General features: G+C 38.0%; 1 protein-coding gene across 9 annotated transcripts in view; it reads left to right on the forward strand.

Annotated features, from left to right (window-relative positions):
- Positions 1-20,180, forward strand: part of LOC135885545 (sodium channel protein type 2 subunit alpha) — a 101,373-nt gene extending 81,193 nt beyond the window's left edge. For all 9 annotated transcript variants that reach the window (XM_065413319.1, XM_065413318.1, XM_065413322.1 and 6 more), the window contains 6 exons: positions 9,611-9,892; positions 12,512-12,565; positions 13,839-13,976; positions 15,253-15,357; positions 17,184-17,454; positions 18,985-20,180. In XM_065413319.1, the coding sequence (XP_065269391.1) occupies positions 9,611-9,892; positions 12,512-12,565; positions 13,839-13,976; positions 15,253-15,357; positions 17,184-17,454; positions 18,985-20,180 (2,046 nt within the window). The remainder of the gene's footprint in view (positions 1-9,610; positions 9,893-12,511; positions 12,566-13,838; positions 13,977-15,252; positions 15,358-17,183; positions 17,455-18,984) is intronic.
- Positions 20,181-20,848: the final 668 nt, after the last annotated feature.

Genomic DNA, 20,848 nt, shown 5'->3' on the forward strand with positions numbered 1-20,848 from the left:
CCGTCTTTTGTTGGGCAGGAGATGACATCTCTTGTGGAAAACTAGTATTTCACACTTGGTAATGCTTCTCTCTTGACTATGGGGATGTCCAGTTTCACAGCAAACACTTTTACAGTTAAAAAACAAACACTTAATTATCTTATAACATGGGTTATAACATGGATATTATAAGTGAGATTAATTCATGCAGCAGCTCACAAGCATTTCATAAAGTCCAAACACTAAATGCATTCTTATAAATTTAATATATATTTTAACAATGTTAACACACAGGTGAGCCAAGCTGGTTTTCAGCTATGCATCTGACAGTCTTCAGTGAGGCCTAGGCATGAACTGGCACCTGATCTCCCAGCATCGCAGTTGACAAGTCAGAAAGTTTAAAAGTTCACCCCGAGAGTTGTCTGTGAAAAAGTTTGCACCCACCCAATATATAATATTTTAAATATCTGAAAATATTGTATCTTGTGTTGTGACTTCAAGCAGTTGTTGCAGGAAGAGGTTTGTTTTGTAAAGCAAACCTTCCACAAACTTTCCCAGTCAACTGTTTTGAAACACTTGACTCTGCTCAGACTGGCTAGAACATACACCTACTTTTGATATAAATGTATTCCTCTTCACCTCCAGAGACATGCTGGAACTGAGGAGCCCCAAGGACCTTATGCTGTTTACCTCAAACCTAACAGATCTTTTCCATCTATAAATTTGATTATGTCTAACCACACTGGGAAAGCACATGTCCTCAACATTTCCACTAAAATGATAATCAGTAAAATACTTATGAGTGTTAAATAATAAAATGTTTTATATGTGCAGTAAGGAGCTACAGTGGAAGAGTAAAGAATAGCAAGGGGGGAAAGCACTGCCTTTCATGAAGGATTGAATCTGACTCTAAACCCCATGTTATCTACACTGTTGTAAATTCTTTCTAGATTAAGATTATTTGAATACAGTCTACAGACCTGATCACTGTCTACCAGTATCTACGTGGGGGAGAGATTTCTGATGATAGAAAAATAGCATAATGAGATCCAGTGGCTGAACCTAGACAAATTCAGACTAGAAACAAGGTGCAATTAAGAGTGAGGTAATTAACAACTAGATTAAATTATCTATGGACGTGATGGATTCTTCATCACTTCAAGTCTTTAAATCAAGACTGAATGTCTCATATAGATCAAATTCAAATTATGGGATTGATGCAGAAATTACTGAGTGAGGTTCTGTGGCTTATGTTATGAGGAAATTCAAACTATACGATCATAATGGTCCCTTCTGGCCTTAAAATCTGTGAATCTATGAAGTAGCAATATTACAGTATAATATTATTTACTGATAAGTAAATAATACAGTGAGCATTAATATAGTGTTATTTATACATGTGCAGGAAATTCCTCTTTACACATTTTAAAAGTCTGCCGAGTTATTCTTTATAGCCCGATTTACACACATCCCTGATACAGTGTGGACCAGCAAGGTCCATTGAGTCACAGAAGGGATTCACCTTGAAGGAGGGCATGTGGTGTTTCCACTAACACTTTCTGTCAGTGTTCCTGCTGGAAGGAAGAAACTTTAATTTACAGATAGGGCATCAGGCAGATTTAGTACACGTAAGGGTTGTGCTGAATCATGAATTGGCTATTCCTACTTCATGACCATCATCATTCATTGCTGGTCGGTGTTGGCCCTCCGTTGTCTTCTTTTTTGTTTAGTCAATGACCTCTTTCTGCGCTGACGGTTTGTTTTCCGAGGAGAACTTTTTACTGCCAGGAATCTGTCCACCAATTTTTACACAAATGGAAGCCAGGATGTATCTAGCCGAATGTTTTCCTTGATGCTTTGTTTTATGTTTTGTACTTTGTCAAAAATTCATAATTTGAGCTATAGCTATAACTTCAGGACTCACACTGAAAAAGGAAAAAGTAGGTCATCTGTGGAAATGCAGCAATTATGAAAGGAAAACACACGACTGGACATGCGGCTGTGAGAGCGAGAGATACAGACGCCTTGCGTGTAATGAGATACAATGCCTGAGGCCAAATGCCTTCCCCACATAACAGATCCTTTATATCTTCATAACTATTCTCCCTGATGCGTGGAATTATTATACTTAAGAAATGACACAGTCCTATTTTTAAGTAAAAATGTCAATGGTCATGAGATCTTAAAAGATTTGGTTAAGAATATGTTTATTTTTTAAAATATCACTTAAAATGTTAGAAAGTATTTCAGAATATCTATAACTTGACCAAATCCTTTACCCCCTTATTTTTACAGTCAAAATGCCCACTAAAATCAATGGGAGTTATCCCTCAATGAGGCCTAAAGGTCTCTGATCACTGATTTCAGATACTAAATTATTTCAACATTATTGCTGAATTGTTAATTTCCATATGTCTGAGTACCCCTCCGTGACATCCCCCAGGGTGCAATCTGGACTGTAGAATTGCTGTGCCCCTTAATTCTCCAGTCTGGTTTATACTATGCCGTGCTTTGCTGTGTGAGCTGCCACTCTGCCCACTTACCCCAGCCTCTAGCATACAAGTCACCCCTCACCCCCAGACATATACCAGAGTGCTATAACCAGCCACTCTTGAATTATATATAGGGCAACCCCCACATATCCCTTGCACCCCAGAAATGCAAGCCTTGTACTGCTCAGCTACTTACTGAGAAATACAAGCTTATAAAGTCTGTTGTTTTATCAAAGAAAATGAATATGCACCAGCCCTTATTAACCTGAGTAGATTCCCCAAGCCCTTCAGCCAAAGACACACTGATTTAGATAAAACATCAGAATAAGTTTATTAACTACAAAAAGATAGAGTATACATGATTCTAAGTAGTGTAAGCATAGTAGATCAGAATTGGTTACAAAAAGAAATAAAAGATAAAAACTGCAAGCTGTTTCCTAAATTTTACGAAGGCTAAATTAGAAGCACACTTTTCTCACCCATCTGGATGTTGCAGACAGTTCACAGTTCTTAGTACACAGGCTGGGGTCCCTTCCCAGCCTGGAACCAATCTTCTCCAGTTCCAAGTCCTTCAAGCAATCTTGTTTCAGTAGAGATGTGGGAGGAGAGAGGTGGCTGGGGGCCTTTGTTCCCCCTTTTTATATCCTGACTTTACTGGAAAAGGCCCCATGACTTAACGAAGTGCTCTGCACTCAGTCCTTCACATATGAGTTGCAAATTCTCGCTTGCACCTTCTGTATACCTGCAGTTTGAGGTGTCTCCAGGAAAGACGTGCCAGTCCTTTGTTTATAGTTCTTTTGTTATTTCTAAAGAGCTAGTCTGTGGGCATTCTCCAGAGTCACAACATGTTTCAGTAACAAACATATAGCAAAATCTCATAACTCCATATACAATCATGATACACACATGTTTGCAAGACAGTAATACTCAGCAGACTATGACTTTTCCAATGATACCTCACAAGGCATACTTTGTAACAGATTTATCATAATTTTGTAAAAGTGGTAACCTTAATAGTGTAGACTGTCACACTCTACCAAGGAAAAAGCCCTGCCACCCATATCACCAACAAAGGAGAGAGCTCTGCTGGAACATTGTGGGAAGGCTGAAGGAGTGGCTGACACACATCTATCCAGTATGAGACTGGGGAAAGTCCTTACATAATCCTCTATGCCCTACTGGTGAATGACAAAGTCTCTAGTTATTCTGATTTATATTAATGGTTTACATTAGCAATTTCCAATTATGCTTTGTAGTATGTTTTTCTTATTTTTTAACCATACTATTTTGATTTTAAATTACCAGATGTCATACTAGAAATCTTTGATTTTCTTAGAATTTGTACTTTTTATTGTTATGAGTGTAAACTTGTTGATATCAATGAACAAATTAGTGCTAGAGAGAGGATAGGGTCAAGGACCCCTTTAACTTACCTGCAGATGCATGCTAGTGATGAGGCTAACTAGTTCTGTCATAAGCATGTAGCTCCCCAAAATAAACATATAGGATTGGCAGGTGTGGAGCCATGAAGGCATAGCAAATGCCATTGCCCGGCATACTTACCCTCCTCCCCAGAGCCCAGGAGATATTATCCCTTGTACAGGCACAATATTCCCAAGCTAGTGGTTTTCTCTTTACCCAAACATTCACAGACTGTATTTGGGCCCCAGAAACTGTTTTAAATTAGTTGTAAAATTAATCATCTAACTAGGTCATTTCTCATTTTTGCCCTTTTATACAGATCAAAAAATTTAGGCCAAATTTCCTTAAACTACAGTAGTAATCTACATACTGTGTGTTCCAGTGAGAAACAAACAACACATTTGTGTTAGAAGAAGAGGTTTTCACAGTTACTAATATAGACAGCATTTTGAATTTTTAACTTTTTGTATTTTAGTTTTAGATAATTTTTGATTTTGGCAAAGTAATATCCCATAAATTACAGTAATTATTATAAATGGACTCATACCGAAAGTCCCTTTATTTTATAGAGACTAAAAATGAAAAATCACTGCTATCAGTATAAATAATGGCTATAATATTAATAATAATAATGTATGTGTGACATCAAATTAGGCACAATATTACCAATACTAGAAAACAATCCACAACATATGAAATCTTAATATATCAATAAATACACTCTCTATCATTAAGTATACCCACCTAAGTAATTTTAGCAATTTATAGTTACAATTGATAATTTCTGGAGTGAACATAATTATTTTATTAATGCTGCATTATTCATTTTCCATCTGAGGCTTTGAAGTCACATTATTACATTTGGAGTTAACTCTTCTCATACAGTGAAGGATTGTAGCAGTGTGGCTTTAAAAAAAAAAGAACTTCAGTTGTAAAGTTAAATACGGACAAATGGGCAAAAAACATTAACTCTATACAACAAATGCTGACTGTATCCAGACATGCATTGATTAAACAGAGTTTCAGGTTTTATGCAAGCCTGACAGCTGATAGATTTTGCTTTTGATAGAACATTTGTAGAACTTTTGTTCTGTCCATTGTTGTAAACCATTTTTCCCCTCAGAATTGTGATCTATTTTGTGTTCCTTTTGCCATGTACAGTAAGCCAATTGTGGGAACAGACAAACGCCTCCCTGGTCTAGGCTTCTTTGCTTTGGATGTGATTTCAGAACCTATCTTTAAAGACAACTGGAACAAATAAGCCTCCTAAAGGAAACTACTGGGAAATTAGGATGTGATAAGAGAAAAATACTTAGCTTACAATACTTAGTTACAATGGGAAGTCTGATGAGTTTCCAGTTCCTACATACAACTTTTAAAATGTAAATTAAACTTTTTTAGAAATAAATGGTTCAGTTTTAGTATTACCTTGTTAATGCAGCAAATGCCATGATTAGAAAGGATTTCAGCAAATGTGTAGGTTTCCTGCAGAGATGCAAAGACCGTGGTTGGCAGTTTCCTAGTTCGACAATTCACCACTGCATGCCCACGATTAATATCCTCTGATCAGCACTTGACTGTGCAGTCTGCTTATGGGAGGGTAGAAGAAAAAGGAAGTTAAATGTATAGTTTATATTATTTTTATTTTTTTCTGCATTTATACTTTATGCCTCAGTAAACTATGAAGTAAAAGTGTTAAAAAAAACCAACTAGAAAGCTACTAAATATTGAAAAAATTGACTTACCTCCTCTCATAGGCAGAATTCATAGTCCACCAATAATAATAAGAATTACTGATGTCACCAGCACAGTGCATGCTGGGGCATCTCTTTAGAATGTAAAATTCACAATCAGGAGGTTATTCAGTCCTACACGTGAGAAATTAAAAATACCTGTTTTGAGACTTGGGGGAGGAGGAATCACATGACACTTCGGAAGTAGAAAGATGTATAGCAAGGAGATGTGTACCTCATCAGATAATGTATGTAAGGTTTTCATCCACTGCAGTAAGCATTTCCCTGATGCAAAACTTTTAGAAATTGTAGGAACAATTCTCAAGACTTTAGATGTAATGTCCTAGTAGGACCCAGAACTCATTAGATTGCTTTTTTGATTTACCCAGCTAGACAAGATTGGGCCCTGAGTCGCATACTGAAAAATGTCATTTCCCCAGTACCAGAATCCCTGTTGGAAATGACAGTTAATCAAGACTGTATGAACTCTTATTACAGATGATAGGATCAAGCCTGAAAACGCATGGAGACTTTTAGTTTATATTTCATTTAACTTGGACAATGAGCCTTTCCTTTGAATTGGCCCATCATATTCCCACTCAAAAATCTCTAACTAGTTCATTACCTTTCCCCATTTACTAAAGTGTTTTAATTACTAGGATGCAAACAGAGCTTCTGCTACATGTAATCCAAACTGTAACACCATCATTATTTCCTTCCTCCATTGTAGTGTTGTTATTTAGCACAAACAAACAGCTAATGTGGAGAAGAAATATCAATAAGGCTTGCATATTAAATATTATACACTATTTCTAGCCTAATTTTTGCATGTAAGTGATAAATCCAAGTTTTTCACCAGAAAACTGAAAGTGGCTACAAAAGCCATAATATGCTATCAGAATTAGAAAAAGCAACATGTTTTCTGAGATAGTTTCATAGAAAATGATAGTGATTTTCCCATTTACTTCAAAAAGCACCCATGTGCTGAAGTCTCCTTTGATGCTCAAATGGGCTCTCAACAGCGCATAGAAGGGTACCAAACTTTGCCCAACTGAGGGCTGCAGTGGCAGCTTATCAGGAACCCATGAGCTGCACCAAATTTCCTGAAAAAGGAGCAAATTACAGCTGCCTCATCTTTAATGTATGTGAGCCATCTCTTGATGCAACACACCATCTTGATCCAAGCTGCCAAACTTCAGCTAATAATACATTTGTGTTATATGTCAGAGAGGAATGGGAAGACACAACCCTGGACATTTTTAGATGTCGGTTCTAGTTCTGGGTCTGCCACAGAATTTGTATGTAAGCCTTGAGCAAGTAACTTAACATCTGTGCCTCAGTATCCTCATCTGTAAATAATATTTATCTCAGGATATTGTGAGGCTAACTATTGGTCTTTGTAAAGTGCTTTGAGGAAAGATGCTGAAATAATTTTTTTTAGATCTGTTCACCTATAATCTCTGCAAAAACAATGAGAAGTCTGGTGACACCTTAAAGACTTACAGATTTATTTGGGCATAAGCTTTCGTGGAAGCTTATGCCCAAATAAATCTGTTAGTCTCTAAGGTGCCACCGGACTCCTCATTGTTTTTGTGGATACAGACTAACACGGCTACCCCCTGATACTATAATCTCTGCGTATTTCATTTTTATTTGCGCTTTGATGTTGTTAGTCCTACTTAATAAATAGAATTCTAAAAGTTTGAGGTGGAAAAGACCTATCCCATCATCAAGTCCATTTCACTGCCAATGCAAAATTGTTTCCATTATATCTTTTTTAACCTGGACAATAAGCCTTTCATTTTAATGGGCCCATTAGATCCCTGCTCAAAAACTTCTGACTAGTTCAGGGGTCGGCAACGTTCGGCACGCGGCTCGCCAGGGTAAGCACCCTGGCGGGCCGGGCCAGTTTTATTTACCTGCTGACGCGGCAGATTCGGCCGATCGCGGCCCCCACTGGCCGCGGTTCGCCGTCCCGAGCCAATGGGGGCGGCGAGAAGCCGCGGCCAGCACATCGCTCGCCCGCGCCGCTTCCCGCCGCCCCCATTGGCCCGGGACGGCGAACCGCGGCCAGTGGGGGCCACGATCGGCCGAACCTGCCGCGTCAGCAGGTAAATAAAACTGGCCCGGCCCGCCAGGGTGCTTACCCTGGCGAGCCGCGTGCCGAATGTTGCCGACCCCTGGACTAGTTCACTGTCTTTCCCCTTTTCCATTTTCTAGTGTTTTGTCCAATAAACTTTTAAGTGTACCAGCCAAAGAGACTTCCTCCATTTCTTTTGGGACACTGTTGTTTTAATATCATAGTGCTAACGCATGTCTAATTTGCTGCCTACAGTCATCCCTAGTACTTTCAGCATTAATGCTTTTCATATTTCTCCACCACATCAAATATCTGAGTTTTATATTATTTTCCCCAAAATACATTACCTTGCATTTCTCAAATTAAATATCATTTTGCTATTTTTGGCCCATTTTAAAAATATTTCTAGGTCTCTTCATGTTACTTCTTTGTCCTCACTAGCATGTGCATCTGCTCTCAATTTAATATCAACTTTGTTAGCATGATTAGTATTCTCCTCTTCAGGATTATTAACGAAGGTTTAATATAAGATCATACCTAATAACAATTGCTGTAGTACCCACTAGACATCATCTACCCAGTTGTTCCATTGTTACTTATTCTTTCGTCATATTATTTCACTAAGGACAGACATTAGTTAGACTTACAGAGCAGTAATTTGTCCTAGGATCCAGATCATATGGACTGACTAATTTGCATATGTTCACATTTATCAAATATTCTCTTAGCTGATCTTGTTTCTTAGGTATTTTACAAAATCTCTCTTATTTTCTAGCAGTCTGATCCAGCTGCCATTGTAGTCAATGGCAATCTTTCCATTGACTTCTGTAGCAGTTGGATTGGACCCTAATTGTTTGTTTCTTTTCTTTATTATTCTGGTTTACAGACAGATTTTTTACAAAGTGTTAATTATCTTAACCCTTTTCAATCATTATTAATCTAAACATTAAGTAAACCCTTTTTAATGGACCTACTTTCTCCCTACTGTTTTTTGTTTTGTTTTGTTTTTTGTTTTTTTTTACCCTGGCATATTTGCAAAAGCCCTTAAATACTTTGGCTAACAATAACTCATTCTTACATTTTGCTACATTTGGGCCTGATTCTGTTCCCTCTGAAGTCAAGAGGGAATAATATAAGTCTCTTCCTCTAAGACTTAACTGTTTCTGAGTATTTTTGTTTGAGTACGTACCTGCTTTTCCATTTGTATTAATTACCACCATACTTCCTTAACATGTTCATATTAATATTCTGACTTCTCCTAATTTCCTGTTACTTACACTCAGTGACAATGTTGTTTAGACTGAATTTTGAAATTGACTGCTTATCCAACTAAACACATAATACACACTTTGATTTTGCTCTTTTTAATGTAAAGGTTGCTACTGGTCTTTAGAAGAATAATGTGTGAATAAATAAGACAAGAAATGTGTGCACAAATTTTAGGGTTACATAAATTAAACAATTTTAAAGAATTAAATCATCCTGGTTTTTTTCTATTTTTTGCCAAGTCCTTTTCAGCAATTAGTTCTTCATGTCATCATTCTTTCTTTAAACCTATGATTTGCTACATTTTTATAGATTTTCCTTTATGTCTGAGTTTAACATGTATCTCTTTTTTCTTTTATTAGAGTATTCAAATTATAAGGCAACATCCTACCACTATCAGGTTTTTATTTATTTTATACTTTTTTTGCTTTCTACCTAGGTGAAGTTTGTTCATCTTTTGGTTGTTAAATTAATTGTATGAGTTATTTTCACCAATTGAAAAGCAGAGTGCAAACAGATTTAAAATACTGTATTACATTTTAAGAAAGGTTGATTAAAATTGATAACATATCTAATTATTTTATTGCTATACATATTCTCACACAGTTTCCACTATTTTCCTTTTATTTATATGCTAGGTCGTTGTGAATGCCCTCTTAGGAGCAATTCCATCCATTATGAATGTGCTTCTTGTTTGTCTTATATTCTGGCTAATCTTCAGCATCATGGGAGTAAATCTGTTTGCTGGCAAATTCTACTACTGTGTTAATACCACAAATGATGAGAGGTTTGATATCAGCCAAATCAACAATTATAGTCAATGTGAGGACCTCATAAACAACAATGAAACTGCCAGATGGAAAAACGTTAAAGTAAACTTTGATAATGTAGGACTTGGCTATCTTTCTCTGCTTCAAGTAGTAAGTGACCACTCTTTAATATGTTTCTTATTGTTTACTTGTAGTAAAGAGTAATTTCTCAATGTTTTTGTCACTAAGTTACCCTGTCCTACACCTAAAAAAATACTTTGTTTACTACTGTGCCATGAAAATCCTTACATATGGTAGGAATGCTGAGCACAATTTTTAAAAAGACAGATACATACACATATCTGGCTGTGGAAGAGATCTGGAGCAAGCAGAAATGGACACTCACAATACTCATTGTCTCTCCCTTTACATACCTGGGACTCACTTCCAGTTTGCCAGTTCAACTGGCTATGTTGGCTCCCTGTATTATGGAGAGCAAGTTTGGTAAGTGTATATGCTATTAAAAGTATATGTCTAAAATCACACACCCAAAAATAGAATAAAAAGCAAAACTGAAGGGTACTGAGATGTTCTGGAAAGGAGTAGTGGAACTGAGTGGCAGTGGTGCGGGGTCCCTTTGAGGAAGGATGGGAGGCTTCAATACATGACAAGAAATAGGAGAGCTGATTGGTTGCCTAATTTGCATGACCAGAACTTGCTGGGACACGTGAGAGAGGAGGTGGTGTTTCCAAGGTTCAATGAGGAGCACTGGGTGTGGCTTGGACTCTGAAGCACTACCGCTTTAACTTTTGAGGATGCCATTTGTTTTTTCTTATACTTGTACCCTTGCTTTAAAAAACAAGTTTAAAAATACATTCTGTAAACTTATAAATATTAGACAAATCCTTACTCATTTCCACAAGACCCGGAATCACACCATTTCATGCAAACATGTTTATCACCTCTTCAACACATTTTGGTCTGCTTTGTTTCTGCTTGACAATTCTAAAAGCCCTGAGAATCTATCAGTTCAAATCTGGAATATTTTCTTACTTTAGGCTCATATTGCCATGACTACTACTTCTCCCTTATGGTGCAAGTTTGGGGGACATAATTCACCATATATTATAAGTTACTTTATCTATACTTACCTCTTGTAATTACTGGTAGCAACCCATCTGTAGCAATCGTAGGATGAATTAGTTACTCCTGATCTAGAGGTGAAGTCATTCCCATGCACTCAAATGAGTAACCTATTTAAGTGTCCAGCATGTGGAGCAATTGGTCTCTGGGTTTAACACACACACTATCCATGCTTCAACATGCTTTCTCTTTCACTGCAAGGAGGATGTATGGTGGGGTTCCTGCAGAAGAGGTAAATGGGCCCTGAGCTATGCAGTGAGTCATGTGGAGTAACCATTGCTACTGTTGAGTGCATAGTATGTTTGAGCACCAGAACTGGTGATGTGCAGAGTTTGTTTTACAATCATGTATATACAGCTGTGACACAAAGTATAACTATGGATGTATTCAGTATAATTATAATATAATAAAATATGAGGTCAGCTAAATGCAATACCTAATCTTTTACTATAGAGGATAATATAGCTATTAAAAATTCTCATCTGAATACACGCTATCAGAAATAAAAATGCATTTTGTGGGGGGGGCGTATTATGGTTTATATGATGTAAGCACTGCTCTTGATTTCACAGTTAAGGCTGAGTTGTCTTTTGCACTTAATATCTATCTATATCTAGCTATATATATGTATGTGTGCATATTTATTATACTGACTATATCCCTGGTTATTCTTTGTGTCACAGCTGCATACACATGACTGTAAACACACTCTGTGCACATACACCTCTACCCTGATATAACGCGACCCGATATAACACGAATTCGGATATAACGCAGTAAAGCAGTGCTCCGGGGGGGCGGGGCTGCACACTCAGGTGGATCAACGCAAGTTCGATATAACGCGGTTTCACCTATAACGCGGTAAGATTTTTTGGCTCCCGAGGACAGCGTTATATCGGGGTAGAGGTGTATATAGATATTTCAGTGCTAAAACCAACTCAGTCTTAACTCTGAAAATCAAGAGCAGAGCTTACATCATATAGACCAGGGGTCGGCAATGTTCGGCACGCGGCTCGCCAGGGTAAGCACCCTGGCGGGCCGGGCCAGTTTTATTTACCTGCTGACGCGGCAGGTTCGGCCGATCGCGGCCTCCACTGGCTGCGGTTCGCCGTCCCGGGCCAATGGGGGTGGCGAGAAGCCGTGGCCAGCACATCGCTCGCCCGCGCTGCTTCCCGCCACCCCCATTGGCCTGGGACGGCGAACCGCGGCCAGTGGGGGCCGCGATCGGCTGAACCTGCCGCGTCAGCAGGTAAATAAAACTGGCCCGGCCCGCCAGGGTGCTTACCCTGGTGAGCCGCGTGCCGAACATTGCCGACCCCTGATACAGACCATGATACATCCCCCCCCCACAAAATGTATCTTTGTTTCCGATAGTGCATATTTAGATGAGAATTTTTAATAGATATATTATTCCTTGTAGTAAAAGATTAGGTATTGCATTTAGCTGGATTGCATATTTATTATAATTGTTTACAATTCTTGTATACAAAACAACAAGATACAAGGTAAAAGCCAAATATTAATCTTGCACCATACCAGTATTTTAAAATGAATATGAATATAGTTGGTCTTCAGTTCATAAACAGTGTCTCCAATTAGTCATTTTCTAGGAACAGCAGAAGTTAAGCACATGTATTCTGTTTATAGGCCACGTTTAAAGGATGGATGGATATAATGTATGCAGCTGTGGATTCTCGAAATGTAAGTATATTCCCTGGAGCCATTGTTTTGATTGTGTGAACTCTGTGATCCCAGTAATGTAACTGATATCTTACTTGAGTGACACTGGAAATGAGATAATATGGAGCTATATAGTTCCATCAAGCCGAAAAGGTAGCAAAGAGCATGAAAATACAAAAGAAAAGGAGATCAAGGGAAGATCCTTTAAGGTCCCATATATTCTGTGGCACAGCAAGACCAAATTCCACAGTAACTTTAACTTATTCTTTTGTCATGAAATACCCTTGGCTCCTAAACAAACACTCAAAAGGCTATGACTCATACTTGGAAACACTCATTGATGGAAAAATTTTAGGAATTATTTGCAACAATGATTATTTTCAAGGATGAGGTTGTTTTCCAAGCAGCTTGGCTCCACTCCTCAGGTCTCAGTTCCTGTACTGTTCTGTGCTCCACATAGCTCATCAGTTTATCCTTCTTTCTCCCTCTGCTCCCAGGCTACAAGCTGTGCTCCATTCTGGCTCCCTAACTTCCTGCTCCCTTGTTCCATGAAACTATGCAGGGAGTGTGCCCTATAATCCTAGTAAGTCCCCGTTAATAAATGGTAAGAAAGGGACAGCTGAAGGGAGGTCCTGGCAGGAGGTCCTAGCTATATTAAAATGCGAGATTCTATGGCAGAATTGGTGAACTCCATGGTATCTTGGAAAACATCAGATTGTTTGCCATTGGAATTGCAGAATCCACAAGAACCTGACGGAGAAGAATGGAACGGTTCATACCTCTTAGAGCAGGGGTAATCAGTTATTTTCTGTCAAGGTCCAAATTTATTGGTCAAGGTCCAGACTCCAGAGAAAATAATACAAAAATAATAACAATAATAATAATAAGTAAATAAAAAGTTTTCAAGGTCTGTTCAAAAGCATCTGGCAGTGTCGATTTGGCCCGCGGTCCACCTATTGACTACCCTGTCTTAGAGCTATTGTTTCAGGTTGTCTACAGATTGAGGCAAGTGACACAGTGTTCGTTTTCACTCATTTAACATTTTCAAGGTTTTTCCAACAACCATCAGGGCTAGAAACTTTATTTTTTAATGAAAGCTCAGAACTGAGTTCTGGAACAGAGTTCTGTGGCAAGGAGGTGAATTCTGGGGCTTCAGATTCAGAGTATATGGAGCCTAGTTCATAAGGCGCATGAGTCCGAATAATAGAGCCATAGGCTTTATATAACAAATAAGGCTTTTGACACACAGTGTTCACCCTGATACTGTAGCTTGACATTTGTGCATATTTTGTAGGTATTGGATCAGCCTAAGTATGAGGACAACCTGTACATGTATCTTTACTTTGTCATCTTTATCATCTTTGGATCATTCTTTACCCTGAATCTTTTCATTGGTGTCATCATAGATAATTTCAACCAGCAAAAAAAGAAGATAAGTATTTTGTCACTGTTCTGAAAAGAAAGCTAAATACAAAAATATTGCTTGTTTTGGTGCCTACCATACAATGAATTACTGTAGTGACTTCAGGTCAGAAAAATATTATACTTTTTATGATTAACATTTATTATCACTTGCTGTAACATGCAGTATGTAATGTAAACAGGTTTAACTATATTCATTCCATTGCAGGATGGATGAATTAGGAAAACCATACACATGAGCATATATAACCAAAATAGAAAAAGAAAAAAGATAATCAATTTAAAGGTGTTGTATCATAAAAAAGGCTAAAGATTTAAATGGCCAAATCAAGCAATAAAAAAAATGTTGGCTACATTGCCTCCATGTCTGAGAACTCCCAAATGTAGACATATAAATCTTAGTTGTAGGACCATGTTATCCTTCTTTGTACTGTATTGAGTCTTAATTTTTGCTGCAGTGCTGAATAAATACTATTACTAGTTGAGCTACAGGATTAAATACATTAGCTGACAGCAGGAAAAGGCTATTATCCCAGATGGGGAGGAAGGAGTGCTGACTCCAAGGGTTTGTTGGCATGGGGGGAACCCAGTCAGACTTAGCTCTCTTTGCTGGCCCACATTCATCAGTTGCGGGAGCTCCTGTCCCATGTGGTGACCCTGTGGGTGGAGAGGTGCTGAGACCATGTTGTGCTAGGTCTAAGAGGGAAGGGAGTCCAGCCTGGCCCTCTTCACCCCTGCAACATTCCACTATGCTTTCATTGGCAGCTCCTGGGTATACCCAGTACAATATGTGTTGCTGCTTTAACAAGGGCATGAACCCAGTCATAGAATATTCATATTTACTTATTATTTAAGCATTTTGCCAAATTTTTCCTAAGGAGCAAAAACAAGAGAAGGGAAGTTGAATTTTTTAACATTTCATGTCTGGGCAAAAGCTGAAGGACTTGCATGGGACAAAGACAAGGTACATCTGTTGCCTGAGTGCATTCCCCCTGCAAAACATCAAAGGCCTACTGCAAACACTGGACATTTGAGAGCTTCTCAAAGAAAAAGTTGCAAAAATCTTTTGGAATGGAAAATGTTAGGCAACCTAAATTCAGGAGTTGCTAGCAGCTACAATGACAATAAAAATAAGAAGAATGAGAGAGCAAGCCAGTCTTTATGCCCATTCAGTCCTTGGATTCTGTTGAGACTCTGAACAGGAGTGATAATACTAATTGTGATGGTGGCTGTAGGTAATCAATGGAGGTACACGGTTGTAACTAGTTTTGATCTCATTTCTTTACTTTGGAGGCCAAGACATCTTTATGACGGAAGAACAGAAGAAATATTACAATGCAATGAAAAAGCTGGGTTCAAAGAAACCACAAAAACCTATACCTAGGCCAGCGGTAAGAATGAAAGTATTTCCCTCCCTCCTCCCCACACTGTTTAAATAATGTATTGGGTTAAGTTGTAAGCAAGAAAAATAATTGACCTAAAGCAAACTTTTTCTCTCTCTAAATCCAAATGAATTTTCTCTTTTGTATTCATTAATCTCCTTGGTTGTGGAGGACCCTTCTTTTTGCTTTGAATTCTCACTCTACATCTGTTGGAAGACTAGTGGGATTGAAGGTTGCATCCTTCAAACCACTGATCTGTCTAAAACAACTAACTTACAGCTCAAGTACTGTGAGTGCCAAAGGTGTCAAGGCCTTAGGAAGGAATCCTCTTCTCAGGCCAAGAGTGGCTTTGCAGCTGTTCTGTGGAGGCTAATCCACATGTCTCTTACATGCCTGTTCTTGGATATAGAGAATTGGAGTATCCATGAAATGGTGGATTCTCGGCCTCTCTCTTCCCCATCCTCCATCCTGTGCAATGTCAGTTAGGGAGCAATTAGAGTACAGCTCTGCATTCCTCAAAGTGTTCTCCCTCCCCATGCAAAGGACCTTCAATTCCTGTTCTGCTCCTTGTGCAGTGGAACCATACTGGTTCAGCTGTCAGCATATCTTCAACAGCTGCACAGATGGAAGAAGGATTTTCTCTAGTGAATGTTTTTTATAGTTAATTGAGGCTGAAGATCTTATTAGTGGTACAAGAAGTATTTCTTAGGGAGGCTGTATTTTCTTTAGCTCTGAGACCTGTATAGGTTTTCAGGGAAGTGATGTCCGTGGGCAAAAAGAAAAACTTGTTTGCCAGTTTTGCCAAAGCTAAACATTTTTTTAGTCTGCTGTATCACTAAAGCCCATATATTAAAATGAATGTCGGTAAGACAACCAAATCTTGTAGCTTTGAAAATCTTCCTTTTAATATGCATAAGTAGAATCTTTGGAGGCCTAACTACTGAATTTGTGTGGGCAAATGTCTATGTATGCACAAACAAGTGAATGCATATTCATAGATTATTAGGGTTGGAAGGGACCTCTGGAGATCATCTAGTCCAACCCCCTGCTCAAAGCAGGATCAATCCCCAGCTAAATCCCCAAATGGCCCCCTCAAGGATTGAACTCACAACCCTGGGTTTAGCAGGCCAATGCTCAAACCACTGAGCTATCCCTCCCCCCCCAGGGAGTCTATCTTATGCAGTCCTCAGGGTACAACTAATAATAAATAATAATAATAATAATAATAATAATACCACCTAGGTCCTATATATTAGGCTTGGAAAGATCAGATTTTTATTGGTAAATGTCTGTAAATGTCGATTTCACTGTACACACATAAACCAATGAAAATTTTTACTTTTTTTTTCCAAAAATAAATCAAAATTTACTGATAGGCGAAGTAAGAAAAACGCTGCTTGAGAACTTATTTGAGTTTGAGGTGTGGATAATTACTTTGTATATTTGGATGTGATGTTGACAATTTGTGTTTTAACAGTTATCAAACTTTAATTTTTTGAATCTCAATGTCTGCTGTCATTAAATAATTGTCTGATTCTATTGTCTGATCCCCCACAATTTCCTATGACTGAAAATTTAAAGTGATAAAAATTGAAAAAATGCTTAAAAATTAACCTTGATGTTATCTGTTGAAATTATAAAAAAATAAAAATCAAATTTCACCAAGTCTATATATAGTGCTTTTCATCAGTAGATCTCAAAGTACAAAGGAGGTCAGTATCATTATCCCCATTTTACAGATGAGGAAACTGTAGATTTAGTTAATTATTTGTAGTAATTTGGGAATGAAATTTATACACAAGGTGTATGCATTATGCATTCTTTTTTACCCACAGAACAAATTCCAAGGCATGGTCTTTGATTTTGTGACAAAACAAGTATTTGACATCAGCATCATGATTCTTATCTGCCTTAACATGGTCACCATGATGGTAGAAACAGACGACCAGAGTGATGAGATGCAAAATAATTTATGGTGGATTAACCTTGTGTTCATTGTCCTTTTCACTGGAGAATGTATTCTGAAACTGATTTCACTTCGTTATTACTATTTCACCATAGGCTGGAATATTTTTGATTTTGTAGTTGTCATTCTCTCCATAGTAGGTAAGTACAATTCACTTTCAAGAAGGGACTACAAGAGTAGAAATTGAACATTTGTTTTAGGAATTTAAGTTCCTTAACATTTGACTTGAAGAGAGTCTGATTCTTTAGTTTGCCAATTTCTTATTCCATACTGTGCATGAAATAAAGGAACTGTGTATTAAGAGTTTTTATACCAATTAGATTTGATTGATTGTCATTTTCAGTATCAAAAATTAGACCGTAGAGTTACCAACCTTCCAGGATTGTCCTGGAGTCTCCAGGAATTAAAGATTAATCTTTAATTCAAGTTTATGTCATGTGATGAAACCTTAATGAATACGTCCAACCAAAATTGGCAACCCTATTAGACCATGACTCTGAGTGCAGTAGAAATTGCATATTACTCTAGTATAGAAACAAACCAATAAATGGACAGGCTGTTTCGAGGCAAAAATGAACAAACTTTATTATTGGTAATCACAGGGAGAAATTGTGCCCTGCAACCCTGAGATGACAGACAGCACTAACAGCAAAAGAACCCCGTCTGGTTTTACTGGTTAGTGTGGATAGCATGCTAGGACCCCACACAGCAGGTCAGCACCCCCACCATTCCTGCAGAGCCACCTCTGGCACTTACATCTGAGGGCTCTTTGCCTGTTAACTCAGGAGAGGCATAGGGAAGAGCGGGGCCGGAACAGGTGGATCTATAAATATGTAGTTCCAATGGCCTATTTCTCTGTCTAGCGCACAGGAGCAGAAAGGGCTCCCTGGAATGGGTACGATTCCTTGTCTCCGGCCTTGCAGGATTCCTCAGTACACTATCTGGTTTTATGGCCTATTTTTCGGGAACAGGATTTCACCCATAGCTATCTTCTGAGTGGCTGAAAAGGTCACAGTTTTTCTGCTTCTCTGATGCCATAATAAAGAAATTTTCTGCCACTTTTTTCTTCTAAGAAGCCTTTTCATTGCTGGTTTATTTATATACTGGTTTGCTGTGGGATTCCCACTAAATTTGTGGTCACATTATTTCATTGGTGATTAAAGAGTTAAGTACCTGTCTAAATTTGCATATTTAATTTAAATAATTTAATTTTAATGGATTACATTATAATTCGCTACCAGAAACTATAAATAGGGCACTTCCTTCAGATTAATCTAGATTACTTCTATTACAACTAAACAGAAAAATATTCTGTAAACTTCAATATCCACTGGTCTATTCACTAACAGATCATAGAAGTGTATAAGTGAGGAGCAGTTCCAGGAAAAAATATAGTGATACCGTCTAAAATGAACAAATCTCTTTGATGCAGTTTTACAGAATCCTGCAAATTGCTGCAGAAGTTCTAGCTGGATTTTTCAGATTTGTATGTCAGACCATAGTACTATAACTGTTTGGTTAAATGAACTAAAGCCCATAATGCAAACTTCTGCTATTTGAATAAGTTTGCTTCACTTCTCATTGGTCAACATTGTATGTAATAGTATAAATCTTTAGTAGTTGCTGTTACATTTTATTATATGTTTACTAACTAATTTATTTTTTAACAGGTATGTTTCTAGCTGACCTGATTGAAAAATATTTTGTGTCCCCCACCTTGTTCAGAGTTATCCGACTCGCCAGAATAGGTCGAATCCTGCGTCTCATTAAGGGTGCTAAAGGGATCCGCACTCTGCTTTTTGCTTTGATGATGTCTCTTCCTGCTTTGTTTAACATTGGTCTCCTGCTTTTCCTGGTCATGTTTATCTATGCTATATTTGGAATGTCCAACTTTGCCTACGTTAAGAGGGAAGTTGGTATTGATGACATGTTCAACTTTGAAACTTTTGGCAACAGTATGATCTGCCTATTTCAAATTACCACGTCAGCTGGTTGGGATGGTTTGTTAGCACCAATTCTGAACAGTGGAGCACCAGACTGTGACCCTTACAAAGATCACCCAGGAAGCTCGGTTAAAGGAGACTGTGGTAACCCTTCAGTTGGGATTTTCTTTTTTGTCAGTTATATTATCATCTCATTTTTAGTTGTAGTAAACATGTATATTGCTGTTATTTTGGAGAACTTCAGTGTTGCTACAGAAGAAAGTGCCGAGCCCTTGAGTGAGGACGACTTTGAGATGTTCTATGAGGTTTGGGAAAAGTTTGATCCAGACGCCACCCAGTTCATAGAGTTCAGTAAACTGTCTGATTTTGCAGCTTCACTGGATCCTCCTCTTCTTATAGCAAAACCAAACACTCTTCAGCTTATTGCAATGGATCTGCCCATGGTGAGTGGTGACAGAATTCACTGCCTTGACATCTTGTTTGCTTTTACAAAGCGTGTTTTGGGGGACAGTGGAGAAATGGATACACTTCGAATACAAATGGAAGACCGGTTTATGGCAGCAAATCCTTCTAAAGTCTCCTATGAACCAATTACAACCACATTAAAACGAAAACAAGAGGAAGTATCTGCTGTCATTATTCAGCGAGCTTTCAGACATTACCTTTTAAAGCAAAAACTTAAAAAAGTTTCAAGTATGTTTAACCAAGATAAAGATAAAGATGAGGATGACCTGCCTATCAAAGAAGATATGATTATCGATAAGCTAAATGAGAACTCCACTCCAGAAAAAACAGATATGACCCCTTCCACAACCTCTCCACCTTCCTATGATAGCGTAACGAAGCCAGACAAAGAGAAATATGAAAAAGACAAATCAGAAAAAGAAGACAAAGGTAAAGACATCAGGGAAGGTAAAAAGTAACAAAGAATTCCATTGGTGACAAATAGTTTACATCCTGGGAAAGTGACATATTTGTGTCAACAAGACTCCTGTATGAGGTCTATGCCAAACTGACAGTTTTTACTTATATAAATATATATATAAAATGATTATATATATATATATATTTAAGGTCAGTGCCTATAACAAGACAGTGACCCCTCGTCATCAAACTGTGACTCTGTAAAACAGGGTAACAACCTTGACAGGAGGTTATTGTTTTCACTACCAGCTGATGCTGCTGAAGAGGAGACAAAATGGCTACTCAGACTGTAGGGACCAGTTTAAAAAAAAAGGTGCAAACCTACAATTTCTGTGTGATTAACAAAAAACACTTGAGTACAGTAATTGTATCCACTGTCTGCATTTCAACTGCTATATTTGCCATATTTTTACAAAAATTGGTGTTGGTGAATTTATCATTTTTTTTTTTAATTCACAGGTTGTTTCCTATTATCTGTGACTATTTTTGTAAATGGGTTTTGTGTTGGGGAAAGGGATATGAGGACCAGGTCTTTTATCCTCTGATTCTCTCTAATGTACAGGCAGAAGTGATTTGCATGAAGGCATGCTGCACTCATTGTTCATGCATGGAAAACACATGACACCATTCGCACAAAGCAAGGGTTTTAACTATTTCCATGTTTCAG

This window comes from Emys orbicularis, chromosome 11 (genome assembly GCF_028017835.1).
Source record: "Emys orbicularis isolate rEmyOrb1 chromosome 11, rEmyOrb1.hap1, whole genome shotgun sequence".
Lineage (NCBI taxonomy): Eukaryota > Metazoa > Chordata > Testudines > Emydidae > Emys > Emys orbicularis.